Source organism: Moschus berezovskii, chromosome 27 (genome assembly GCF_049115385.1).
Source record: "Moschus berezovskii isolate FMDL1 chromosome 27, NW_MosBer_1.0, whole genome shotgun sequence".
Lineage (NCBI taxonomy): Eukaryota > Metazoa > Chordata > Mammalia > Artiodactyla > Moschidae > Moschus > Moschus berezovskii.
Window position 1 is genome coordinate 7,572,202 of NC_142486.1, and position 27,523 is coordinate 7,599,724.

Below are 27,523 nucleotides of genomic sequence, written 5' to 3' on the forward strand. Positions count from 1 at the left end.
AACTAGCTGTTCAAATATATATATATATCACTTTCCTGAACATAACAAGCTCCTTGGAATGAAATGAGATTGACTTGCCAGATTAGAATTAAGTAAAATTTATTTAAAACAACCACAGCAACAATAACAAATGGTACGGGGACTTCCCTGGTGGTCCAGTGGTTAAGAATCTGCCTTTCAATGCAGGAGACGTGGGTTCAATTTCTCGTCAGGGAACTAAGATCCCACATGCGCCGCAACGAGGACCCAGCACAGCCAAACTTTTTTTTAATCTTTTTAATAAAAAATTTAAAAAAAACTTTTTTTAATGGTAAGGACCTGGGATGTTTATAGGCTAAACTGAGAGTTTGAAAAGCAGAAAAGCCTCAGGTTTCCAAAATCAGTAAATGTTGGGGTTGGTAAAAATGTTAAGCTCAGTTAAAATGACTAATATCAAAAAAACTTATTTTCTCAAATCCAAAACTTTGCATGCAGTAAACTTTTACTCGGAGCCCCACCTCTTACAAGGCAGTGCTCTGTTAACTACCCTGTGAGTGCAGCTGGGGGTGTTTCCCTCTCACAGATGCAGGATGTGAGCCAAAGGGGGAATAAGCCAGTCATCAGGGTCACCCTCGGGCTTCCAAGTGGCTCAGTGGTAACGAATCCGCCTGCCAATGCAGGTGAATTGGGTTCGATCCCTGGGTCAGGAAGATCCCCTGGAGGAGGAAATGGCAACCCACTCCAGTATTCTTGCCTGGAAAATCCCATGGACAGAGGAGCCTGGCGGGCTGCAGTCTGTGGGGTCGCAGAGTCAGACACGAGTGAGCACGCATGCTGGGTCACCCCACACTGAGGGGCAGAGCCAGTGTCATGGTCCAGAGGCTTTATGGTACCAGGCACCGGCCTCGGATCCCAGCCTTCACCTCCACTCGGAGTCCGGTGCCTTTCAGTCCTCCCGTCAGCTCCTTCCGGTTGTGCCTGGTTCTCGTTTGTGTCTTTCAAAGTGCTGGCCCCTCTTCACCTGCAACTGAATGGCTCTCAGAGAAGAGAAATCTTCCTTTCAAGCCTCTGATGAACACTGCAGACCTAACGCCACTGTGCTCTCCAGAGCGCAGTACCCTCTGATCAGCCCAGGGAGCAGGCTACTTGAACTGAAGGGACAGACTTCAGAGCTGGAAATGGCCTGCTTGTCAGGAAAATAAAGCTGAGGAGCTCTTTCTCCTTCTCTTTCCTGCTGTGACCTTGGGTCAAGTGGCCTGTTTTCTCAGCAAGACCTGATAACCTTGCTAAATCGTGAAAGGGGCCAGTGCAGACAGCCCAGTTTGAGGCTCTGAAAGAGAGGTCGCCCCATGAGCTACTTAACCTCCCGAGCTCGGGTTTGGGATTAACCACCTCTGATAGACGCAGCAGGTGTCGTGCGGGCCTTGGTTCATCCGAAACCCAAAGACTCTTTCTAGAGAAGCCTTGTGCGTTAGCAGAATGTAAGAGGAATACTGACTCCATCACCCATGGAGGTCGTGACAAGTCTGGTTGAGGAAGTGCTTCTAAGAAATGCTTGCTCAGGACTTCCTCAGTGGTCCAATGGTTAAGACTCAGAGTTCCCAATGCAGGGGCATGGGTTAGATGCCTGGTTGGAGATCTAAGATCCTGCATGCCACACAGCTTGTCCAAAAAAACACACTGCTTTTACTAAACCCGGGACTGATAAGACTCTGGGTCTCGAACCCCCGTTTCTGATTTCACTCTGACACCTACTTGTCCTGTCAGCTCCCTGAGTCTCAGCAATGACACCTCTCTTGGTTCTGTTCTTTCTCCAGGTCAGCGCTTATTTGGAGAGACCATCCTGGGGCTCACCCAAGGCTCCGTCTCTGACCTCCTTGCTCGCCCCAAGCCCTGGCACAAGCTCAGTCTGAAGGGACGGGAGCCCTTTGTCCGGATGCAGCTGTGGCTGAATGATCCCAACAATGTAGAGAAGCTGATGGATATGAAACGGATGGAAAAGAAAGGTAACTTGCCGCCCCCACCCCCACCCATCGCTTTCTCATGTATAAGCCCACTGTTGCTGTTAACACTTCACACTGAGCTGAAGAGGGACACTGATCCATGACCAAGGGGCATAAGGCAGGGCGCAGGATTTTCTGACAGTCATCTGCCGATGAGTGCCTAAAAAGGGTGGAGAAATTTGTGGGTTTTTCTGCCTCAAAACCTGAACCCAAAGACATTTAGCACCGGAGGGTACTTTGATAATTCCTCAGTTGCCCTGGTGGCCAATGTAGCTTTCTCTTCTTCGAGAGAGTAAGGCCACTTTGTGTTGGCTCTTTTGTTTTGCTGGGTGGGTGGGGTATTGCAGCATTTCATTTCACATGCACCATCATGGCAGGGCTTCCACATATTATCCTTTCGAAGAGATCGTTTAAAAATGCATTTGTAGGGCTTCCCTCATGGCTCAGTGGTAAAGAATCCACCTACCAATACTGGAGACAAGCATTTGCTCTCTGATCTGGGACGATCCCACGTGCAATGGAGCAACTAAGCCTGTATGCCACAACTACTGAGCCTGTTCTCTAGAACCCGGGAGCCATGACTACTGAGCCCAAGTGCCACAACTACTGAAACCCAAGCGCCCTAGAGCCTCTGCTCCGAAACAAGAGAAGCCACCACAATGGGAAGCTCGTGCACCTGGAGAGTATCCCCTACTCACTGAAACTAGAGAAAGACGCCAGCAGAAACAAAGACCCAGCATAGCCAAAAATAAATAAATAAAATTATTTAAGAAAACAAAAAGATTAGCAAAAAGTATCCTATGAGATAGGAGAAGGAAATGCCAGCCCACTCCAGTGTTCTTGCCTGGAGAATCCCAGGGACGGGGGAGCCTGGTGGGCTTCCGTCTATGGGGTCACACAGAGTCGGACACGACTAAAGTGACTTAGCAGCATCCTATGAGAGCGTTATGAAGTTTACAGTAAGGAGTGTTGTGTTTTCTTTTTTTAATGCATTTATAAATAAGAAAAGTTAGCTGTCTCCATGAAGGCTGCCTACCTAGAGGATGGCAGAGCAAGTTCCTGTAGAACAGACCTCTCTCCTGCTGTTATAGTCTCCAGGGCTATAGAGGGTATGGCCTCCCAGAGGGCAGAGAGCAGCTCCTTTCTCCAGACACACTGGAGCCCCCTCGATGCTGAGCACAGGCTACAAATCCAAAGGGGTCTCCTTGGCAACAGAAAGGAACTCCTGCCCCATCTCATGGCTCGCACTCCACGTGCCACCCCTCAAAAAGGACAGTCCTGGGTCGCCTGTAGTGCTGCGAGCTCACCTGACGGCTGATAAACTCCTCAGATGTGGAGAGTGGGCACCAGCTGCCGGTCCAGTCACAGGAAGCTGTGACCCTGCCCATCAGTGTCTGCAGGGGACCTCACCAGAGAGTGGATGTCACGATCACCTGTGGGACTGTGCCAGCCCCATGCCTAGCACACCTGAGCTGGGCAATTGCGGGGGAACCCAGGCTCCTACCCCCTGAACTCACCTCCAGCTGAAGCACCACTGTCCTCACCAACCAGGAAAGGGCTCCAAGAAGACGCACGAGCCTCTGGTGCCAGCCCTCATGTGACCATAGAGCTTGCAGGTCCTAAGTGCCTCCTGTCTCCAGACACTGTGCCGAGACTTCATTCAGCCCACATCACTCCATCTCGTACAGATGTTGTTATCCAGGAAACATGAGGCTCCGGTACTATGAGACTTGCCTGATTTCAAGTTGGTGTAAGCAAGAACCCAGACTCTTGAGAGCCCCTTGAACAGTAAGGAGATCAAACCAGTCAATCCTAAGGGAAATCAACCCTGAATATTCATTAGAAGGACTAATGCTGAAGCTCCAATACTTTGGCCACCTGATGGGAAGAGCCGACTCATTAGAAAAGACCCTGATAATGGGAAAGACTGAAGGCAGGGGGAGAAGGGGACGACGGAGGATGAGAGGGGTAGATGGCATCACTGACTTAATGGACATGAGTCTGAGCAAACTCCGGGAGATGGTGAAGGACCAGGAAGCCTGGCGGGCCGCCCTCCACAGGTTCTCAAAGAGTCAGACACGACTGAGTGACGAAACAACAACAGAACTTGGGCTGTCGGGCTTCACAGCCAGCGCTCTCAGATTGTTCTGCTGCTCTGTGCCGAGTGCCAGCTACACTGGGACCACAAGCCTACACATCGGCTTCCATGCCAGCTAGGGCCGTCCGGTGGACTCCTTACCTAACTGCCCTCAATGGCCAACCAAGGCCCTGCCACAGGCTGCAGCCGTGGGGCAAGCTCCACAGGCTTGGTGCTGTGTCACCCCCCCCCCCAACAAAAACTTTTTCATTTTTTATTCTGGGAAATTACAGACATAAATGTAGAGAGAATAGTATCATAAACCCAGTATATCCTTTTCACGGTTTGAGTGCTTGCCTAGGCAGCTTTAAAGCTGTGCACCCTCTATCAGAAGGCAGCGCCCTCCCAACGGCCACCTCCTGAGCACGAGCCCTGGGCCCACCGCTCCCTGCTGTGCCCCTCCTTCTGGGCCAGCAGAGCAGGACCTGGGCCCCCCCAGGCAGATCTCCGGGGGCCTCCTCGACTGCCACCCGTCTCCTGCACAGGCTCTCGGCGCCACCTTGTGTCACAGAAGAGTTACTGTTCCACTGGGCCCAGGCCCCTCTGCATCCCAAAGTCCCTAAGCAGCTGGGCCCTCTGTCTCTCGCCCTAGCGGGGCTGCTCACTGACCAGCCCCAGCGGGAGGCATCTGACCCCTCAGACACAACAGTGGGTGACCCCGTGCCCAGCACTTCCTGTGATTTCCATAGACTGTCAGTCACCCGCCCAAATCGAGGGATCTAGCGGAATAGACCAGGCCCGTTTCTTTCTGGCCTCTGACTCTTATCACATTCATTTTGGGGGGGAGATTTGCTTCTCCATTGTCTGAGTTCTAATCATAGAATGGCACCTTAAGTAACTCCCTAGCCTAAGTTCCTGCATCTGTAACATGAAGAGAATACTTCCTGGCTGTAAGGATTAGAATGTACCTAGTATAACAATCAGCGCATAGAAGTGCTCAGTAATGAGAGTTATTAAAATAATTTGTATCCCTTTAAAATACGTGAAAATAAGTTGTGCCCCCCATCTAACCTAGATTAAAAGTTCTGCACCAGGCAGTGCAGGCTGCAGGATTCCCTTGGATGCCCTGCTCCCTTCTCTTCCACGAAACTCTGCTTTTTCTCCCTTTATCGCGGTCTTTTATTGCTCTCCTTTCTTTCTTGTAAACCTCTCTCTCTGCTCTAGTCTGCCCCCTGCTTTCTGTTCCCTTCATGAGACAGCCCTGAACCAGCCTATTCACACAGTTCCAAGTACATGCACGCACATACACACACAGACTCAGCCAGCTGGAGGGCTGGGCCCCCCTCCCTGAAGGCTACTGTGGGGCCCTGACAGTCCTCTGTGACACTGCAGACCCGAGTGTCAGTGCTACTGAAGCTCCCAGGCTTCCTGTGGCGCCCGTGGACACAGCCCAGCCCTGCTTCTGCACCCTGACCAGGGGGTGGGGGCTCTGGCCACCATTTGGCCAGGTGGGGTGGGCACAGGGCTGCCCAGAACAGACTTAGGTCAACCTCAGTTCTGACCCTTACTAGCCGTGTGACCTCCGGCAAATCACTGAACTTCTCTAGGCTTCAGGTTTCCGGTCTGTAAATAGGGATGTCACTGGTCTCTCTCCCATAGCATAACTGTGAAGATTAGATGACAGATGTTAGCCGCTGTTGCTGCTGCTGACAGATACTGCTGTCCTGACCACTCCATGCTCTCTCAATTTAATAACACTTTTTCATATTCCATTGGGACTTCCCAGGTTGCACTAGTGGTAAAGAACCTGCCTACCAATGCAGGAGACTTGGATTCAGTCCCTGGTTCGGGAAGATCCCCTGGAGAAGGAAATGGCAACCCACTCCAGAATTCTTGCCTGGGAAATCCCACAGACAGAGGAGCCTGGCGGGCTGCAGTCCATGAGGTCCCAAAGCAGGACATAACTGAGCGCACACACACACACACACACTCATATCCCATCAGTTTTAAGAAGTTTTAAGGAATTTTCAGATCATATTCTAAATTCACTAGAATGACCTCTGTGGAGGATTCATTTGATCACAAAATCCAAACAGTTCTTAACCTGAAGCATAGTGATTAATAATACATAACCGCAGAGAGGAGCAGACGAAGCACAGACATCCCTGGCAGAGCAGAGAACTCAGAATCCAGGAATCGCCCCCATTTACCTTGCAGGCCCCTCCACACACCCTCCGGTGGCACTCGAACCTGAGTTCCTGAGCCTGCTCTCAGCCGGCTCCCCACCGCTGCTCCTAACCCTTATTCCACAGTGAAGACACATGAACAGCGTGTGTTCTCCCCTCACCTCCCCCCAGCCGCGGTGCCTTCTGGGGGGAGCTGAGAGATCCCCGAGCTCTGAGCTCTGCTCCAGCCACTCCTCCATTCCTGGGTTGGGCCCCACCTCCACCAAGAACTGAAAGTACTACAGGCTTTCTCAAAGCTCCTCGTCTCCATCCCCCAGCTTCTCGCTCACTCCCTACATTTTTCCAAGACTGGCCCATGGATCACTGCCTTCCCCCACGCCCACGTGCTGCCTCATCCAGGGGAATGTTATGAGCCCTCTGACCTGTCCAGCACCCAAGCCTCAAGTAGTTTGACCTCCTCAACCCTCGGTTCCCCAAATTTCATCATCACCCATAACTTTTCTACCTCTCAAAGCTTAAATTCAGGTGCCTCCTCACTGATCCGTCCATCTTTCCACGTTTATCTGTTCATCCCAGTGGCCCCGGATGGCCTCCTGAGCTTGGATAACCCCTCCCAGGCTTCCCCCCAGCAGCACAACCTCTCCTGCTCTCTCTCCTTCCCCAGACCTCCGACCCCCACTGGCTGTGGTACTCTATCACGCAACTCTTCACCTTCACCCTTCTGCAAACCCCAGCCTGGGGAGAGCGTCCTGCTCGTCTTCACACAGAATCATCCTTGGACCTGAAACCCACAGGGGTTGATGCCACCTCAGATCCATCTCTCCTGTTTCAGCAGGGTCCTCTGTGCTTCTCCCCGCCCCCACCATCCCTCCCCCCCACCCCCACCACTGTCTCCCACCCGCCTCTCTCCAAGACTCTGTTCCCAGCTCTTCAGAGCTGCCTTTCCTCCTGCCTTCATACTTCATAAAGAAAACCAAGGCCATCAACTCTCCCCACCTCAGTCCCTCTAAGTGCGTCTGGGTGTCCACCCCCCATTTCCCTCCCTCCCGCCCTCTCCTGGACCCATCTCACACACACCACCTGAGGCACCAGCTCTCTGTCTCCTCCGCTCTCAGCTTGGAAACATCAGCTCCCTCTCATCTTTAAAGGCCCCCGTCAGCCCTGGACTCCCCTCCTAGAAGCCGTCCTGTGTCTCACTTCTCCTTTACGGTTGGGCTTCTTAGAATAGTAAGTCCTGCCCGCTACCTCCGCCTTCTCACCTCCTGTTCACTTTTAAACCCGTTGCAGTCTGGCTTCTCCTCTGACAGCTCCACCGTATCTGCTCACCAAGGTCTCCCAGTTTCACCCTAATCCCTTAGCACCAGGACATCCTGGATCCTTGTCGGACTTGGCTTTTTGCAGCACTGACTCGGGGACCCTCCCTCCCCACTCATCCCTGCCTCACCACCATCTCCTGGTTGGCCTCCCATCTCTCTACATCCTTCATGGCTGCTTCCTCCTGCTTATCCTCTGCATGTGAGTGTTTTCCAGGATTCCTTCTCCGCCCTTCTCTGTCCGTCAGTTCATCAAGGTCACTAACTTTACTACAAGTTCTATTCTAGTGGTTCCAGTTTCCTCTTTCTAACCTAGACCATTCTTCTGAACTTCACACCTGTCTTTCTAACAGCCTATAGACCATCTCATTGTGAATGACCCGGAGAGCCCTCAGTCTCCACATTTCCAAGATGACCCCTCATCTTCTCCCCTTAATCTGCTCTTCCCGCGGTACCCAGTCCAGCGACACTAGCGGCCCCGTCACCTCCCACGCCTGAGGCCAGGGAGCCATCCCCAGCTCCATCTGCTCTGGTCCCTCACTGAGTCAGTCCCCAAGCCCCATCAGTTCTGCCCCTCACGGTGAAACCATCCGTGTGCTTTTCTCCAACCCCGTCACCACTGCCTTCATCTACATCTCTATCCTCCTTCCCTCCCCACTGAGCATCTTCCTTCCAGTCCTTGCCCCTCCGTCCGTCCTCCAAGCCGCTGCCAGGGCAGCCTTTCAGAAACAGAGAGCTCATCACCTCATTCCCTTTATTGAATCTTTGTGTCTCTTCCCCCTGCTTTCAAGGTAAAGTCCAAACTTGCAGCCTCCAGCTTGAGGTCCAACATCTCCACTCCCCCTCCCCCACATACTTGCACCCACAGGACACACTCTGACCGTGCTGTTTCCTACCTGTGTCTCTGCAGACACTATTCCTGCTTTCTGGAGTGGCCTCCTACCATCTTCTATCTCACTTCCAGGTTTTTTCTGGTTAATCCTTCTTTGTCCTTCAAGATTCAGTTCAAACATCATGTCCCCTGGTTGCCTCCCCCATGCCTTCCCCAGACAGGGCTGAGTACTCCCCCTCAAAGCTCCCCTCCATGGGGTGCCTGTGTGCCCTCCCTTATCACACCCCATGGGGGTCATCTCTCTTTATACTTCTCGGTGTCCCCACTGAACCATGAGTCATGCAGGGACAGAAAGGGACCTCCCGTTACAGCAGAGCTCGTTCTTGATGAGTGTGTGTTGGGTTTCATAATGGTTCTAGTCCAAGTGTTTTGAGATGCTCTCAGAAGAGCAGGGAGCTGCCACGATCCATGCAGATGGTGTGCCGTGGAGCAGGGGTGTTGGGGGGCCTGGGCGGGTCTCCCCGCTGGGCCCGCCCCTCAGTCTGACGTCTCTCCCTCCCTCAGCCTACATGAAGCGGCGGCACAGCTCGGTCAGCGACAGCCAGCCCTGCGAGCCCCCATCCGTTGGCATCGACTACAGCCAGGGCGCCAGTCCCCAGCCGCAGCACCAGCTGAAGAAACCCCGAGTAGTGCTGGCCCCTGAAGAGAAAGAAGCTCTGAAACGAGCATATCAGCAAAAGCCATACCCGTCACCAAAAACCATCGAAGAACTCGCCACCCAGCTCAACTTGAAAACCAGCACGGTCATCAACTGGTTCCACAATTACAGGTACGGGCCTGCTCTCAGCCCAGTCAGTCACAGCTCTGCGAGAACGCACGTCCAGCACTCAGGAAGAGACCGGCCATTCACTGTGCATGGGAGGGCATTCTGGGGGCTGAGAACTTGGTATTCAGTCAGTTAGTTGGCTTTTTCTTTTTATTGGCATTTTAAACTCCCAAAGATGGAGAGTCATGCAGGTAGAGGCAGGTAGAGACAATCCATGTCTTCTATAACCAGAAAAAGTCTCCTCTCGGTGCCATCGTTTAAAAGGTAGAGTGTGTGGGACTTCCCTGGCGGTCCAGTGGTTAAGACTCTGTGTTTTCACTGTAGGGAGTGCAGGTTTCATTCCTGGTTGGGGAACTAAGATCCCACATGTTATGCAGCATGACCAAAAAAAAAAAGTAGTTAAAAAAAAGGGGAGAGTGTAGTCTTTCTTGGTTCCACAGTAGTGAGCGTGTATCTAGTGATTTTCTTATGCTTTCTCAAGGTCTTTTCTAGTGTCGTTTTCCAAATTAGTTTGATTCATTTTGCAATTAAACAAATGAAGTAGTGTAAGACCCTTTCTTTTGGGAAAGTCGTAAGTTCTTGAAGATTTGTTGAGCATCTACTAGGTCCACAGACACTGAGCTAGGGTTTTAACTAGCACTGTATCACTTGATCCTCACAACTATATAAAATACAGTCTTGACCACATTTTATAGATGAAAACATAAAGCTCAGAGGGGTTAAATAACTTACCTGAGCAGGGAAGGGCCCAGCGCTCTCCTGTAGAAAAAAGGAACAGGGTAAAATGTTTGGATTAGATAATGGAAATCCACTGACAGGTAATGCATTGTCGATCACCCGTATAACCAAGACTCCCTGCTGCTAGAAATGGAGAATGCTCAGTGGTCTGATAGAGAATCAGGCCCACTGAATGCCGTGTGCATGGCCATCTCAATCGCTGGTTCCTGTGAGAGCCTCATTTTCTCTCAAGCTCAGCAGAACTGGGGTAGGTGCTCCTGGTGATACCAAGGTGACAGGTGCTTGTGAAGAGCCAGTGTAGGTAAGCAGCAGGCAACAGAAGATCACAGACAGCCAGGGGCCGGAGGGAGGAGCTGTGTCTCAAAGTGGGCCCTGCCTTATCAGATAGGTTCTGCTGGAGTTTCTGACAGGGCCCGATGAAACTTCCAGGTTCTGAACAAACTGGAAAATGCTTAAATATGAGATGGGAGCCAGAATAATCCCTTTCTCACCGGTGAAGTCTCTGTTAGCAGATGCAGCTCAGCGTGAGAGCCAAAGGGACCCACTGCTGCTGCTGCGCAGTGTGGCCCCATGAGCCACACCCCACCAGGCACCTCTGTCCGTGGGATTCTCCAGGCAAGAGCACTGGAGCAGGCTGCCATGCTCTCCCCAAGGGGATCTTCCCAACCCAAGGATCGAACCCGGGTCTCCTACATTGCAGGCAGATTCTTTACCGCTGGGCCACCAGGCAAGCCCAATAGACCTGACTCTTAAAACCAGGCCATTTTATCCATCAAGGCAGCTCTGGCCCCAAGCAGGCCTCACCATGTGTGGGCTGGCTCCCAAGAAGACAAAAGAAGTACATGAGCTGAGCACAGCCAGCTTATTCACTCCTAAATTTACTGATCAGATAAAAACAGAGGCAGAGCGAGGTCAGCAGTTGCAAGAGTGGAGCTCCCTCTACACGGAAGGAAACTTCAAGAGCGGTAAACAAGTTCAGTGAAGGCGAGTGAGTGGAAACGCGGGCAGAGGTTCCCCAGAGCCTCTCCCTGCCAGGCGTTATGCAATCCTGTTTTCACTTTCCAGACACAGAGGTGCATTTGAATGTGCACTTTTGAGTCTTCTTCAAGTCACGTCCAACTTAATGAAGTATCCTAATCCTGGACAGGAGGGCATGAAGCTGCAGATTGCTGAAAATCTGGGTAAAGGAGCTGTCAGTCACACAAAACATCTCCAAAGCCGTTTCTCCCCGCCCTGCTGGGAGCCACCTTTTCCCCAGATCCCCCTGCAGGCCTCAGTTCAGAGGCAGTCGCTGCCTCCTGGCCAGGGCACACGCCCTTCCAAGTTTCCCAGCTGGCCTCCTGACCCCCATGGAAATGCCATCACATGACGGTCAGCTGGTCATTGTGGAGATGCCTGATTTGAGCATTTAAACAAATCCAACTGTAAAGAAAGAAGGTGGAGATGGGAAAAAGAGCTGTGGAACCTCAAAGCTTAGTCATGAGCTCAGATCCAGACCTAGAGTAGATGGATGCTCAATAAATGCTGTCAAATACACTCCAGAACAAAGCAGGCTGGTAAGTCAAGTGGTAGAACCAAGGGCAGAGATGAGTCTCACTGAGGAAATCTGGATGAATATCCTAGAAGAGATATGATGTGTGCAGGGTATTGAAAGAACTGAACTAGAGAAGAATTTTGTAAGTCACAGAATAGGTTGGATAAGAAGTGGCATCAGGTTACTAGGAATGGCAGAAAGCCCAAAGAACTGAAGTCCCTCGCCTAAGGCCACCCAAAGGAAAAGTGCAGAGATTCCGGCTGAGCCAGCCCTCTCTCCACAGCTTCAGCTCTTCCCTTAAATGCTCAGGACAGACCAGCTCACCTGGGAGGTCCCACAGCACTTCACACAGGATGAGCATACAGCAGCACTCAGCACACAAGCACTGAATGTGTTTAATTCCTAAACAAGAAAGCAGTTTTTTTTACATTTTATGTTTTGTTTATTTGTTTGGGGCTGGGCTGGGTCTTCGCTGTAGTGTGGGCTCTTTGTTGCTGTCTGCGCGCTTTCTCTAGTTGTAATGTGAGGTCTCTAGTGCGCCTGGGCTTCAGTAGCTGTGGCATAGGGGGTTGGTTGCGCTACAGCAGATGAGATCTTAGTTCCTGGACCAGGGATCGAACCTGTGTCCCCCTGCTTTGGCAGGCAGATTCTTAACCACTGGAGCACCAGGGAAATCCCGTTTTTTTTTTTTTTTCAAGATATTTGTATTACTTGGTACTAAGAATTGTTTTATAAAGATTAGGAATATAGGAAAACCTAAAACCATCCAGTAAAAATAGCTATATATGACTATATGAAATCAGAAAATGACAGGATTCAAGATATCACAAAGTCCCAAAACAAACACAGCAGACTGGGAAAAAGTGAATATTTTACAATACATGTAATAAAGTGTTCCTTTGTCCATTTTTATAGGAATTGATTTTTAAAATCCTACTGAACAATAAGTAAAGAATATGAATAGGCATTTCATAGGAAAAGAGATAGGTACTGCTAATATATGAAAAAATGATCAATTAGATTAATAGTTTAGAAATCTAAAGTAAAAACAACATGCCACTTTTTTGTTCAGTTCAGTCGCTCAGTCGTGTCCGACTCTCTGCGACCCCATGAATCACAGCACGCCAGGCCTCCCTGTCCATCACCAACTCCCGGAATTCACCCAAACTCATATCCATAGAGTTGGTGATGCCATCCAGCCATCTCATTCTCTGTCGTCCCCTTCTCCTCCTGCCCCCAACCTTTCCCAACATCAGAGTCTTTTCCAGTGAATCAACTCGTCGCAGCTTTAGCATCAGTCCCTCCAATGAACACCCAGGATTGATCTCCTCTAGAATGGACTGGTTGGATCTCCTTGCAGTACAAGGGACTCTCAAAAGCCTTCTCCAGCACCATAGTTCAAAAGCATCATTTTGTTACCACTTGGCAAATCTTTGAAAGTGTCCCCGTATCTGGTGAAGATGCAGAAAAGTGTCAGAAATATAGTATTTGTACGGGAGTGGATTATTTCTAATAATTTAGAAAGTGATTTTGCAGTTTCTATTAAAATTAAATAAGCACAGATCTTTTGGCCCAGCCATCTCACTTTTGAGATTTTTATCCTAGAGAAATAATACACCAATTTTTAAGGACATGTGGTCAAAAAGGCAGTTTCTTAGGTTCTTTCCACAGGAGTTAAACAGAAGTTGATTTCATTTTTTCTGCACCACTTGAACCCTTAGGGAGTAAATGCTTGGGGTTGATTTTTACCCCCATCAAAAATAAACAAAACTTTACTTCCTATTCTTTTACCCTAAGGCCATCAGAAGTATTCTAAGGTGACCATTTACCCAGGAACACCAGAACAACATAGCCCAGGACACCTGGTCTCCTGGAGAACAGGTCCACCCAGCAGAAACTCTTCCAAGCCCTAAGAGCCACGGCATCCTGTCAGCCTTGCATGACTTGTCTGAAAACCAGATTTGCTTCTGGGACCTGGTCTTTCTAGACCAAAAGATAATCTTCCTCAGGGACACAGAGACTAATCTAGGCTGAGAAGGATGACGCCTCTTATCTGCTAAGCATGTAACATGTGCCATTCCCAAGAATGAGCCAAGAACTTCATAGATGTTATTTCATACTTCCTCCTACCTGCAGTCAAATTCAGAGCTGCCAGCCCCGTTTTACACATCATACATGTAAATGTTTAAACATCATACGTGTCATTCTAGCCAATGAGGGTTGCAACCTTGATCCCAGGTCTTGGACATGAAGTTGTCCCTCCCAGTCCCTCAGCCCTTCTGTCTCAGCCTTAGCACTTATAACAAGGACTTGGTCATTCAAAAGGCAGCTGGGTGGTAAAAATAGAAAAATAGTTCCTGTTTTTTTTTTTTGGTCTAGTTTGTGTCCTATATTTAATATTTCATCATGGTGGTCCAGTGGTTAAGACCCCGTCCTGCCACTGTAAGGGGGCGTGGGTTCTGTCCCTGATTGGGAAACTAAGATCCCACATGCCATGTGGCATAACCAAAAAAAAAACAAAACGACAACAAAAAAACCCAACATTTAATTATAACATCTCTGCAAGAAAGACACTATTCTCCATATTTTTCTGATAAGAAAACTGAAGCACAGAAAGCTTAAGGAACTTGTCCAAGTTTTGTAGCTAGTAATGACAAGCTAGATTTCAAACCCAGGTCTGCCTGGTTCCAAAAAGCCTGTGGTCCATTCTGGGCCAGGCTGCCCCTGGGACTTCCAGTTAGTCCATGATGGACCTATGCCCTGGATCAGACCAAACCCTTAGCTGCCCATCTAGCCTCCCCCACTCCCCAGCCAGGGTGGAATGGGATTGAGTATTCACCCGAGTGGGTATTTTTTAGCTGTTAAGGGGCTTGAAATCCAGCCAAGTGCAGGTTCATCCTCATAGCAAAGTGCCCAGGAATCTGTTGATAGGAATTACCATTTCACAGGCTCCCAAAGTAGCCCCCAGGAAGGAGGAAAGTCTTCCGTTACCTCCTGGGAACTTCTGGGAGGGCTTCAGGACCTCCCCCTGCAGTTTTGGCTCAGGGATCATCTTCAGGACAAGGGTCAAAGTTCACCCTTTGTATGGAGCAAAAAACTGTGTAGCAGGTAACCATGACCTGACTTGTGATATATTAGACTAAACTATAACTGAATTCTCCCTGGCTCCAACCTCTCTACATCCAGCACAGGACCTGGCATACCATGGGTTCTCAAAAAATGTCACCTTTATTGAGTTATACACACTGCAGAAAATATCTTCAGGCATGCCTAACCCCAGGGCTTTCTGCAGGCCCAGTTTCTGCAAGACACTGGACTTGGTGCTAATTTCCCTGAAGATGCTTTTCCACTAACAACTGGCTCATGATCAGAGGTTTTTTGGAAGAAACACCTAGAGAGACTTCTGATCAAACCCATTACTGTGAGCACAATACGAAGAGAAATTCTGACACAAAACAAAAGGTTTAACAAAAGCCCTTTCATGACATCACCAAGGGCTCCAAAAACAGGGAAGGCCTGGTGGGCCTTTCTGTAGCTGTTTCCTTCCAACCTGACAAAGTAGTGAAGCACACTTTCCATTGTAGGCTGAACTCAGCTTAATTAAAACATGGTGGATGCGTTGAAGCACACATTTGGCCTCCCTCCTGATTGGTCAAAAGTGACTCTTCCCTGGTCGTCTTTTAGAGGAGGGAATTAGTTGAAATTTAATCACACAAATTGATAGAATCCCACCTCAGCCTTGACCAGACCTGTGGCTCAGAGCTGGACCCTGAAGATTTTCACTGTGGGCACTATCTAATAATTGGTTCTCTCTCAGGAGGTCCAGAGGGGGAGGCAATGGTTACCATTCATACTTTATCTCCTTGTATGAATTCATTCGGCCTTATGGCTGTACACCAAGCACCAGTGCTAGGTGCGGGTGTGCAAAGAATGGGACCTTGCCGTGCCATCAATGTTGGCAGTCCATCCTAGTGAAGAGGGGACTGCCATTCCAACCAAGGGACAGGTTACTCAGAGGCCCCAAGCCTGGGAAAATTTGAGCTGGGAGGGCTGCTGGCTCCTGCCTGGGGAGAATGGGGTGGCTGTAAAGAGGGGCTCCACTCTGAGGGCCGCAGGAGCCTGAGCGGCTGTCAGGCCGGTGTGAGTGAGATGTCGGGCAGTGGGCGGAGATGGCAGGAGGCCTGGGCCGCGAGGGAAGGGACACAGGGCACCCGTGCACAGAGGTCCCCTGACGGCGCCCCCACTGCTTGTGTCTCGTAGGTCTCGGATCCGCAGAGAACTGTTCATTGAGGAGATTCAGGCCGGGAGCCAGGGCCAGGCCGGGGCCAGCGATTCGCCATCGGCCAGGAGTGGCCGGGCCGCGCCCAGCTCGGAGGGCGACAGCTGCGACGGCGTGGAGGCCGCCGAGGGCCCGGGCGCCGCAGACGCCGAAGAGTCGGGCGGCCCCGCGGCCGCCGCCAAGTCTCAGGGAGGGCCGGCCGAGGCGGCCGCGGCCACGGCCACAGAGGAGCGGGAGGAGGCGCCGCGGCCGGCGGAGAAGGCAGAGCCTCCGCCCTCGGGGACCCCAGTCCCGGACGCCGCCGCCGCCGACGAGGGTCGGCCCCGGGCGCCACCGCCGCCACCCGAGGGTCCCGCGGACGGCCCGGGGCCCGTGCCAAACCCCGCCGCCGCCGCCGCCGCGCCTGCGGCCGGGGAGGACGCCGCTACCTCAGCCGCCCTGCCGGGCGAGGGCCCCTGCCGGGCCCGGGACGGCGCCGACAGGAGTTCCGCTTTGCCAAGCACCAGCGCACCCGCGGCCGCCCGCAGGCCCAGCTCGCTGCAGAGCCTCTTCGGCCTCCCGGAGGCGGCGGGCGCCAGGGACTCGCGAGACAACCCCTTGAGGAAGAAGAAGGCCGCGAACTTGAACAGCATAATCCACCGCCTGGAGAAGGCCGCCAGCCGCGAGGAGCCCATCGAATGGGAGTTCTGAGAGGGCGCCGCCCGCCCGTCGCGCCGGGCCAAGCCTGGCCGGGCCGGGCCAAGCCTGACCGGGCCGGGCCGAGTCTGGCCGAGCTGGGCCGAGTCGAACCAAGTCTGGCCAAGCTGGGTCGAACCGGGCCGGGCAGAGGGGCGGGCGCCGACTCGGCGGCCAGGACCGTGTTGCGCACTTAACCGCCCTGCGGGCCACAGGGCAAAATCGCCATAGGCCAAGGTGCATATAGAAAACAAAGGAGCATTAAGCCCAATCTATGTCGTGTTTTCAAGGAAGAAAACGGAAATGTGTAGTCGAGCTTTTTTGTACCCTGAAGTGTTTTTTTTATTGCCCTAAGTGATTTCCACAGGTTCTGGAATAACTCTTACAGCTTTGCCTTGCGCCCTCCTCTTTTCGTGTGGGCTTTAAAAAAAAAAATCAAACCCACATATTAAAAGGGGGCTTTTTATCTGCCATCTAATGGCTTCAGAGCGATAATACACTATTATCTTCTTAAACCAGGAAAAAAGGGGAGGGGGGGATTTTTCAGAAAAAAATTTAAAAAAGAAAGTTTTTGTAGCTGTTCAGTTGCCACTAAGAGATTGCACAGTCAAACCGACTCTAAACACACTAGTTTGGATTCCTAAATATTTTCAATTAAAGAATCTTCTCCTTTGAAACTTTGAATTAAAGTAAAACACATTTACTCCACATATTTTTTAACAAGAAAAGTCACATCAGGAAAATATCTGATTTTGTGGTAGCTGACGTAGTGTTTTCTTGTACGTGAATAGAATCCTGACATGTAGTGCACATTGATCCATAGCTTTAACTGACTCTGGGCTTTTGCTGACCAGGGTTTGTTTAATACACTCCATTCTAGGCCAAATCAGGACAAAAAGAAAAGATCCGAATCTAGGTATTTTATAATCTGCTTTTTAACCTCTAACCGCAGAGCACGCTGATCAGACCTCATATCTTGGAGGTGTAGGAGACAAGTTAGAACTGTAGCATGTACCCGTTCATTTTGTTTAATTTATGGTGTCTCACGTCTGTGTTGGTGCGTCTTGCACATGTGCGAGCGTTGAAAGAAAGAAGGAAAGTGTAGGCCGAGAAGGTCGCCGCAGGCAGATCTGGGGCCCCTCGGGGCCCCTCGCCCCTCGTAGGCAGCAGTCTTTCCGTGACACAGAAGGCACCGCCCCTCACACCACTCTCCTGGGCGCCTGATGGACTGAGCCCCACCAGGGGACGCCACTCCCTGGGCCTGGGCAGGGCTCGTGCACGCGCCCAAGCACGCGCATCTCTCTCTGTCTCCGTGTCTCCCCTTCTCTTCCCACCACAAGCACTGATGACTGTTGACGTCGTGGGAAGCCTCCCTCCTTCCCCGCAGAAGAGAGAAGGCGGCAGTCTAGGCTCGGCTCCCACCCCCGTAGTCTCGCACCAAAACGCCGATGCTCTTCGCTTCCAGACCAGGCCATTGGCCCTCAGTTCATTTTGCCTCTTGGAACGTTCTTTTTATGCACAGTTTAGGGCAGTCTAAGTACAAATCAGAAGTCTAACTTGTCTCTGACTCCTCCTGTCGTCTATGTGTATATGCGTGAGACCAGAGGTGGATGAAAGTGTGCGTGTGTGCGTGTGTGCAATTTTATACGTCTGTGTGTTTTCTTAAGTACCTGTGCACACGTAGAGTGCATTACTGCCACCTTTTTTCAATAAGCTGTTTTATCAGTTATGGCTTCTACAAGTTTGCTAATTTAGACTCCTTTATTGCCATATCTTTAAACTAACAATAGATGATTTCGGTATATATATATATTTTTTTTTGCTTATTTATAGGTGCTGTATTTTATTATCTGATTGTTAGGAAGGGATGAAAGGGGCAAATATTCTTTAGAGGGATAGACTGCCGGCAGTATTGGGTATAATTTACAAGATGTAGTTGTCATACTGTATATTACTGATTGAAACCTTTTTGACCGTATTGTGTATCATTGAAACCTTTGTCTTAGGTCAACATCTTTGGATGACATTTTAATGGTGCATTCATTATTTCTTAAGTTTAATTAATATTACCTTTTTTTGATTTGGGGGGGTGGGAGGGAGTTCTAATTTTAAAGGTATGCTCCCGCTATTACACCTCAGTGTGCTTGTATTAATTAACTTGTAGGACTTTGACTGTAAGATGTGAAACCACATTTCTTGCATGACGTTTTAGAAATTATGTATTTCATTTACAGTCTTTTAACCTGCAACTGCAGCACTTAGTTCAAGTTTTTCACAAATTTAAGAGTCACTACACTAAAGACAATGCCTTTTCATGAAGAAGAAGTTTGCAGAAGGCTCTAGGAGGCTGGGAGGCAGGCCGTTTGTCTTTTGATAGTTTCATATCATTCTGAATTTGAAATCTCGTTCAGTGAGCAGAGAATTCAACATGGAGGAGCTTAAGGGGAAAATGGATTCCCATCTGGCTGAATCCAGGTACGTTGAAAAGAGGGCGTTTGCATCAGTGACCCTCAGGACAGTTAGTAGCAGAGTCCCTGACAGTACTGTGGTGTCCTCTCCACAAAAACCTCAAGGAGGAATTTTGTCATCACGTGATGAGTCTCCAAATACCAATTTTCAGTAGAACGAAAAGCAGGGCGTTAACAGGGAACGCCAGGGTAGTGTTTTCGCTTGAAAGGCATGACTGTTATTTACTAAGGTGTTAAATCGAGGAAACTGATAAAAAGTATAAATCTGTCCATCCTCCTGGCCAAATAGTAACGTCTAAAACAGCCACGTTGGCTCTTCCAGGCAATTTAGTCACTTTTGTTGGTTTTGTTTCTTTTTTTAAAACTAGGTTATTGTTGACTTCCACTCTGTCTTTTTTTGCCAGACTTATATCTGGGTACTCGATACAATCAGTTGGTTAAATTTTGCTTGCAGTTCCATGTTTGTATTCTTTCTCTATTTTTTTTTTAATTGCGATCCTAATCCTAGATTTCTTGTGTTTAAGCTGTCACTGTAATACTTTTAAGAGCTGCCACTAAATAACAGAAACCTGGGGTGGGGTGTCCCCCTCCTCTTTGTGCCCCTCAGTCTGAGTCCAAGGGTTGATCTTTCATCTTGATAAGCAATATTCAAGTGCCTTGAGCAGCATCCCCTCCGTGGGCTTTACCTTCCGCTGGCTGGCGTTCTAGGCAGTAGCTCCCACAGGCAGCCGACCTCTTCCTCTTTCCGCTCCATCAGTTTAAAAAGCTGATTTGTACCTCTCCCCTGGGGAACACGGTTCCGTAGAAAACACTAACACTTAATTACAAGCTCCATTATACCATTTTAAATGGCTTCTTTTTGTTAATTGGAGGCAGTGTTCATAACTTAAGGTTTTTTGCCATTACTTAGCTGGCTAAGTGGAGGCTCCTCATACAATCAGTGTTCAAGTTCAGCCTCTTGACCTTTGGTTCCTGCCCACATTCTCTTGGGTCTCTGAGGTAGAAGGGGTGTGGCTTCACTCCCGCCTCCTGGCTCCCAGATGAGGCCTCTTCTCTTGAACTTCTGGATGAGTCTTGTGATTTCTGTCTAGCAGGTCGCCCTTCTTTAGGAAGGATTACCACAGCCATCTAACTCCAATTCGATTTTCCTTGGAGCTTGCCCAAAGAACATCGCGACACAAGGTAGCTTGTGGTCAGTAGACTGAGGAGGCATCTCCAGGATCTGCCAGGATCCTGACTTGTACGACTACTCTCAAGTCATGACCACTATGTCTGGGCCAGTGACCAAGGCAGAAAGATAAGAGTTCATGGCCTCCCTGAGACAGTTTCCCTGTACTTCCAAAGCACAAATGCCTCCCTGCTCATCTATCTTCCTCCTTTGGGCATCTTTGTGTCTCCCTACTTAAAAGCCAGATGTGCTGGTTGGTGGTCCAGACCCAGAGTGCAACAGAGCTTCGGATGAAGTGTTCCTCTGTGCCCCCTCTGTGAGAGACCCTCCACAGCTGCCCTCAGCCCCAGGAGGAAGGAGACACCCAAATGCCTCCATACCCAGGGCCACCACAGCCCCGTGAGCAGACCAAGCAGAGGGCAGGTCATACGCAAGCTCTGGCACCCACTACCGACCGTAAGATCACCCAGCAGTCATGCCCTAAGAGGTTGGGACGAGAGTCACCGGACAGCTCTGTCCACAGGCAGGTGCCTTCTCGCCTGAAGTTGGCCTGGATTTCTTTGTTCTCCCTGAACTTGTGTCCTGTCGTGCACTGGCGATTGTTGAACTCTGTTGACTTTCTATGCAATGTTCTTCATTCCTCTGATGATAGGAAAACAGATCTCCCTGAAAACAGCAGAGGAGCTGGCGGGAGCAACACTCCCGTCCTTCTGGGATGAGCACACAGTGAAACAGTGTTGGTGATTTCCTAGATCTTGAGTTGGGGGACAACAGCCTTTGCCTTAAATGCACCACGGCAGACGCCTCTCGACAGGCCTATAAAACCAGAGTCTGCCCTGAGCCATCCCAGGCCGCTCCCCTCTGAGGCCAGTAAGCCAGCTGCTCAGGGGAGATGGAGCCAGGCGAGGTCCTGGCGAGTGCGGTGGGCGGGCAGCCGCTCCCTGTCAGGCTGCAGGTTAGCTCCCTCCCTGGATGTCCCCCCCCACCCCGCTGACCCCCATGTCATCACACTCATTTGTCCCCTTCTACCTCACTAACTACACTCCCACTGGACCTCCCCCCGCACCCCTCAGAACTGCGAGGCAAGTGGGATCCGGAAAGAGAAAACTTAGAAGCGTGGCATCATGAGTATAGCTCAGCCTTGTGGGCAGGCGGCTTCCCTCTTGTGGTCACAATCCGGACAGACAGCTGTGCTCTGCGAGGCGCAGGGATCCTCCTCTTGGCCTCCACCTGCTCCTGAAGCGCTCACAGCTGTTTCCTCTGCAGGCAGGGGTGGCCTCGGGCCCCACAGGGCCTTGTCTGTGGCCTGCCTGCACACTCTGCCCAGTCCCACTCAGCTGTTAAGATTGGTCGGAGCCGCTTCCCTCGCCCCGGGCTGCCCTTCCACGGCCACGTGAGGACACTTCCCCAGGATTCCCACCTGGCACTGGGGAACTCTGTTGTCTCTGGCACCGGGAAGTTATAATCTCAGCCCTTCTGTGAGGTCTCCGTGGGAAGCATCCCAAGGACAGGAAAACGATTTGGCCTTCCCCAACCCACATGCCCAGTCTTCAGGCATGTGACCCTTTCTTCCCCAAAGAATAGGCCAGTTTCCACGCTGTGCTGAAGAAAACCAGATCCCAGGGCTGCTGGTTGGGTGTGGGTCCACGCAGTCTGGTGGCCAAAGTGTTCTCTTGATGGAATTTGGACGAGCTTACTGGAAAGAGCTCACATTTAGAAATCTGCCCCTCTCCCTGGTGCTGCCGTTTCTTTGTGTCTTGATGTTAGGGGGGCTTCCCTGGTGGCTCAGAGGTTAAAGCGTCTGCCTCCAACGTGGGAGACCCGGGTTCGATCCCTGGGTCGGGAAGATCCCCTGGAGAAGGAAACGGTAACCCACTCCAGTATTCTTGCCTGGAGAATCCCATGGACGGAGAAGCCTGGTAGGCTACAGTCCACGGGGTCGCAAAGAGTCGGACACGACTGAGCGACTGAACGGAACGGAACGGAACGGTGTTAGGGGAGCCTTCGTGGACCCCAAGGCAGAGCTCCTGCCCTGAGTGGCCAGGTGGTAGCACGGGACTCCCAACACAGTGTGCATCTATTTCCCGGTGCAGTGAATGTCAGTCTGACCAGTACATCTGCTTGCTAAGAGGATGGTCCAATTTGACAGTGTTACTCCCATTTGGATTCTGTTCTGCCTTTTGGTAGAAGAAAACTACCAGGAAAAGAAGGGAAAGGAAGTTCCCAGTTAAAGTTCCCAAAAGATCGAGGCTGTGAGACGCTTAGAGATGTACAGAAAGCTGAGGCCAGAACACTCCAGTGGGGGGTGGCGTGCAGATGGAGGCAGCAGAGGAGGGGGTGAGGGGAGCGAGGAGCTGAGCCCACCCTTCCCCAGCAGCCCGGGAGCCTCATCCTTGGTCGGGAAGAGGATGGGAATGTAGTTTCCCCACCCCCGCCCTGCCCTTCCATCGCCACCTCCCCACCAAAGAGACTGTGTCCATGCCGTCAGTGGCATACTCCCCATTTTCATTTTTGGATGAAGTGACATTTAGCTTTAACGAGACATTTCCAAAGCGCCTAGTCTCCTCCAAAATGCTAACTTTAAAAGTTGGGCATCATAGGTGAAGAACCTTTTAAAAAAAAAGGCTAGTGAAAGACATTAAGCTAGGCATAAATGTGCACTTCCCCATCCTTGCTATTAGACATTTAAAATACCTTTGAGTTGCTTTTCATGGATTATTATACTTATCCAATAATGTAAAGAAGTAAACGTCTGTGTTACTGTAATTCCTGTAGTGTTTAGGCTCTCATTTCTACCACAAAATATGCTGTATGCTATGTATCAAGCTTTCTGTGAACAGAAAGGAAAGGTGCCTTATATTCCAAAGTCGTGGCTACACCCCTGTGGACAGTAATCAGAAGCACAGTATATACAGAAGCATTGGGACTTCCGTGGGTGAAACCAGATACCAGTCAGCAAGACGGATTGAAGTGGCACGGGGCTCCTTTGTTTTCTGGTTCCCCCCTTTTTTTTTTTTAACCTCTGTTTTTCATTTCCTTTTTTTTTTTCTTTTTTATGTTCTCATAGCTTGCTTTAAACAGAAAGCACTTAAATAGATGACTATGTGTAAAAAGCTCTGTGCAATAGAAATCATTTCCCTTCATTTTTAAGAGAGAACATATTGCACACCAAATGAACTCAAAGTAAGCTTTAGACCAGGACGATTCAGGTTGTGGAGGAGCAGGACGAGTGTGTTCACTGTAGTTCCATTTTGTTTGGGAACTGAAGGGAAAACGGGCCTCCCCAGCACTGCCTCCCCCACCCCGCCCCGCCCCGCAACCCCATCTCAGCCTGCCTCTTGCTGACCACCATGCTAGTCATGCAGGGCCCATGGGCACCCACCAGAACCTCTGGCTGGGGCAGCAGGGCAGGTGGAGCGGGCTGCGACTCAGCAGCTGAGAACCCTCCCCAGTGAGCGTGTGACCACAGGCGTCCCTCCCAGCACTTCACCTTTTTCTTGTTGAGATGGATCGACTGCTACTGACCCCCCCACCTCCCCGCAGCGTGCGTGAGGATAATTATAAAAGGATATTTCCTTGAGAAAAAAAAAAACTTTAAAAAAATATTTCTATTCTCTTCTATTTATTATTAGGTTAATCCTTTAAGTACTTAGATCAGGAGTGTATTGTTATTTTGTGTCCTTGTTGTTACCATAAATGCTTCTGACTTTCACTCCAGCCTTTGCTGTCTTCTGCCTCCCTCCTTCCCCCGCCCCCAGAGACCCAAAGGGTCTTGGGGATGTGATCAGAGGGCAGAGGGGGGTTTCTCTGAATCAGCTGTCTCTCTCCAGAGTAGCCGCTCAAAAACTGGTGGTCTCCATCACGTCCCACTTTTCAAAACGAGAGAGTTGATGAACAAAACAATCTCCCAATGTTACGGAAGCGCCGGGGTTTGAAGTTTGCTCGTGTGAGGAGCTATAGAGGAGACTTAGAAAAAGCGAAGCTTGGTTCCCCCAAAGCCTCCTAGAGCCTCCGGTCAGACTTCTGGGTTCATGACGGTTCAGGAGCCCCGGGGCAGGGTGGGCGCGGAGGCCTGGTCGAGCCTGACTTGGGGTGAGAGAGGTCTCTGGCAAGGCTCACTGGGCTGACAAGTTTCCGTTGGCTTTTGTTCAGTTGTTGTCGTTTTCCTTGCCTACAAAGTTGGTCAAAACCATCTTGCGGAGCAACCCTGTTTTTCTGTCTGGCTGTGGCTTAAGGACCCACTCCGGGGGAGCGGGGCGGGGGGGGAGCCCCTTTCCCCCTTCTTGTGGTTAAGTGAGGAGGAAGCATGGACCGGGGCACAGCTTTCCATGGCTAGAAGCACAGCCAGCAAGACACCCAGTGGCTTGCTCATCGGGTGGCGGAGGCTGAGGCTGGGCGCTGCCCACTGCCCCAAGGTGGGGCTCCCAGAGGGCCTGCCCACCCTCTCTGTGTCACCCACGGCTTTTCCCCCCTCTGACGTCGCCTGGGGTCCTGATTCTGCCCTCGTCTCTTTGAAAGCCCTCTGATGAAACAATGGCCCCATCCCCCCTCCTACAAGGGTTTCCATTTCCCCCAAGTCATCTATGCATTTCTCTCTCTCACCGTTTTCTGCCTCATTCCTAGAGAAAACGGGCCTCTCATGTCCCATCCTCTGTGACCACCCTCCTTTTCAGAAAATGCTGTGCATTTTGGAGACGTGAGGATTTCATCCAGAATTCTGAAAGCATTTGCAGACAGCTCGTTAGAAAATAAAAATGGGATAAAGCAAAACGAAAAGGCGGTGTCCCCCAACATCCCTTTCCACCGAGTAAGACCTAGCTCTTTGCGATTGTGCAATAAACTACTTGCCGTGAGAGCAGGTGGCCACGCTCCTGCCCAGACTACTAACTAACACAGCACAGGACGGACGGCCACGCGGGGGCCTCTTCCAGATGCCTCCCCATAAGCTCAGCTCCCCACCCACCCACCACCACCACCGTGTCTTGTGGTGTCTTACATTTTAGCAGTATTTTATATTTTCTGTAACGCACTAAGTCTTAGATGTTTTTAGAGCTCGTCTGTTCATACAATCACAGACTTTTTTTTTTTTTAATCCTCACAATGACCCAATTGACCAAAAAAAAAAAAAGCATCATTTTGTACAAACAGCTTTGAGAAAAGCCTCTGTTGTGTTGCTGTGACCCATCTCCGGTAACATTTTATTTCTTGCTATTTGTTCTCAACACGAGACGTCAAACGTTGATCCGCCTGGCATGGGGGTGGGGGAGGCACCCGCCGCCCCGTCTGTCCTTGGTTAGCCATACGATGTTTGTTCTCAGCACTGTACAACGGTCCCTATATGATATGGAGAAGCAATATCACTGTATGAAACTCACACCATGTATTATTATTATTCACTAGCACCCTAGGTGTGATAATTGAAGTAAATATCTTTTATACAAACACAAGAACGTGTGGGTTGTTTTTATTTAAAGGGCTCTGGCCTGAGGAGGAGCAGCAAACACTTTCCATTCTGGGTCCAAAGGGCACCTCGAGCACTGCCTTCCCCCTGCGCTTCCTCGGGGCGTGTGGCGTCGGGGCGGGTGTTGGCAGAAACCTGGGTAGGATGCGCAGGGGACCTGGGATCCAACCGGCCCCGCTGTCCACGGGTCTCCCTCCAGGTACACATGAAGCCCTGCGTCCCCGCTGGCTTCTTGGCACCTGTGGAGCCCCGGCCCTCCCAGCACCGGCTTCCTCCTGTGAAACAGGGCCGCCACCACGTGTCTCACAGGCTCGTGAAGTCCAGGAAGGGTGGCCGGCCACGCCGGGTGTGGCCCTGGGCTGACTGATGGCCGCGGCCTGCGCCCGGCCAGCCGCCCAGCCTCAGCCTGCGGGTCTGAGGGGTGCGGAGGGTCTCTCTCTTTGTCCCCTAACCCTGTGATGTGGAGGAGGACAAGCTCGGGGCACCTGTGAGTGCGGGCAAGTGAGGGAGAGGGGGAAGGAGGGAACGGTGCCTTGTGGGCTCCTGAGAAAGGGCCTCTCCAGCCAGCGCTTGGGGCTGGAGGCGGGAGAGCCCTGCAGACTCGGCTGCCAGGTGGTCCACGGGCTTGTGACCAAGGATGTTTCTCGTCTCGGTATCTAGAGGGTTGGAAGAGAACCTCCATCCTCCCCAACCTGTGGCTGGTGGGTGGGGAAGGAGTGTATTTGTTGATTGTGCCTTGATCTGTGCGTTTCAGAATGTGACGTTCCCACTGGTGACACAGAAGCGTGAGCTAAACTACACTCACTGCGCCCTCCACAGGAGATCCCAGAGCAGGGAAAGCCTCCCACCAGAGCTGGGCCCTCCCGAGCCTATGTCCTCCATCACCCGGATGTGGAAGTGTCCAGAGCTGACCCCAAATGTCTGCCCATCTCCCCCCATGGGAGAAATTATGTAAAACCATTAAGGCTTTCCCAGTTCGGCAGTGAAAAAACCTAACTGCAATCATTTATTGTTTGCTAGTTTAGGTACACCCCTACTTTTAAAAAATCCTTTAAAAAAATAAATAAAAAATCCTTTAAATTAAGATATAAAATGTTTAAAAAAAGAAGAAAGAAAGAAAAGCACTTAACACAAAGTGTTTTTACCCAGAAGCTCTCCCTGCTCTTGCAGTGAGATTTAATTAAGCAGAACTGCAATTGCACGTGGTTTTGTAGCGCCGACTCCTGTCTTGGTAAACAGCCAGCACCAGAGGCAGAGAAACAAGCGGGATTTGATGTGCCGCCTGCAGTCGGGCGCTGTCCCCACGCAAGCAGTGTGCAGCCTCCCTCTGCACAGCTTTTCTCCTTTCTCTCTGGTTAAGTGGATCTGAACAAAACTGTACCTTATTTGATGCACTCGGGAATGGCAGGTTTATACTGCGTAAGGTGACACGGTGATATTATTAACGTGCGTGACTCATCCACAGCTTGTGTTTTAAAGGACTTTCGTGTGGCAGCCTTGGGGTGTGTTGCTACCTCCTCCATGGCCCTAGATGTTGGCTTTGCTGGGGGCGAGGGGGGCATGCATTTTGCGGGTCCGCATGCGGGGAGCCAGGGTAAGAACACAGGAGACTGGGGAGAACTGTTGTGACGTTGGTGGGGACTTGCAAAAAGGGCTAGCAGATTCCGGCCTGGTATGGCCTTGAAGTGGGAGGAGGCGTTTGTGATGGACAGGCAGCAAGGACACCCAAATGGAGGGACAGCACGTTCCCAGAAACAGGTCAGCGATGCGGCGGGTCAGTGGAGCAGGAAGCCGCGGTGCTGGGGTAGGGTGTAAGTGAAGGGAGGCATTTGGAGTGGGAATGACCATACCGTTGGTAAGAACAAAGCCAGGTCTGGAGGTGACGTCTCACCAGGTGATGCTTTTTCTATGAATAACATCAAGAAGGAATTCAGATGTCGCTGAGGGTGTCTGCAACCATGCTGGGAGTGACAGGGCCCCAGCC

The 27,523-nt window shown here is 50.8% G+C and overlaps 1 protein-coding gene across 7 annotated transcripts in view; it reads left to right on the top strand.

The window, feature by feature from the left end:
- CUX1 (cut like homeobox 1) overlaps positions 1-27,523 on the top strand; it is a 366,772-nt gene that overhangs the window by 324,735 nt on the left and 14,514 nt on the right. For 2 of the 7 annotated variants that reach the window (XM_088833169.1, XM_088833168.1), the window contains exons 22-24: positions 1,797-1,985; positions 8,955-9,219; positions 15,749-18,519. The exons of 2 other annotated variants lie outside the window; for them this stretch is intronic. In XM_088833169.1, the coding sequence (XP_088689295.1) occupies positions 1,797-1,985; positions 8,955-9,219; positions 15,749-16,457 (1,163 nt within the window). In that variant the 3' untranslated portion in view covers positions 16,458-18,519. Of the gene's footprint in view, positions 1-1,796; positions 1,986-8,954; positions 9,220-15,748; positions 18,521-27,523 lie in introns of those variants that run through there. 3 more of the 7 variants (XM_055410115.2, XM_088833170.1, XM_055410113.2) reach the window with 2 other exon arrangements.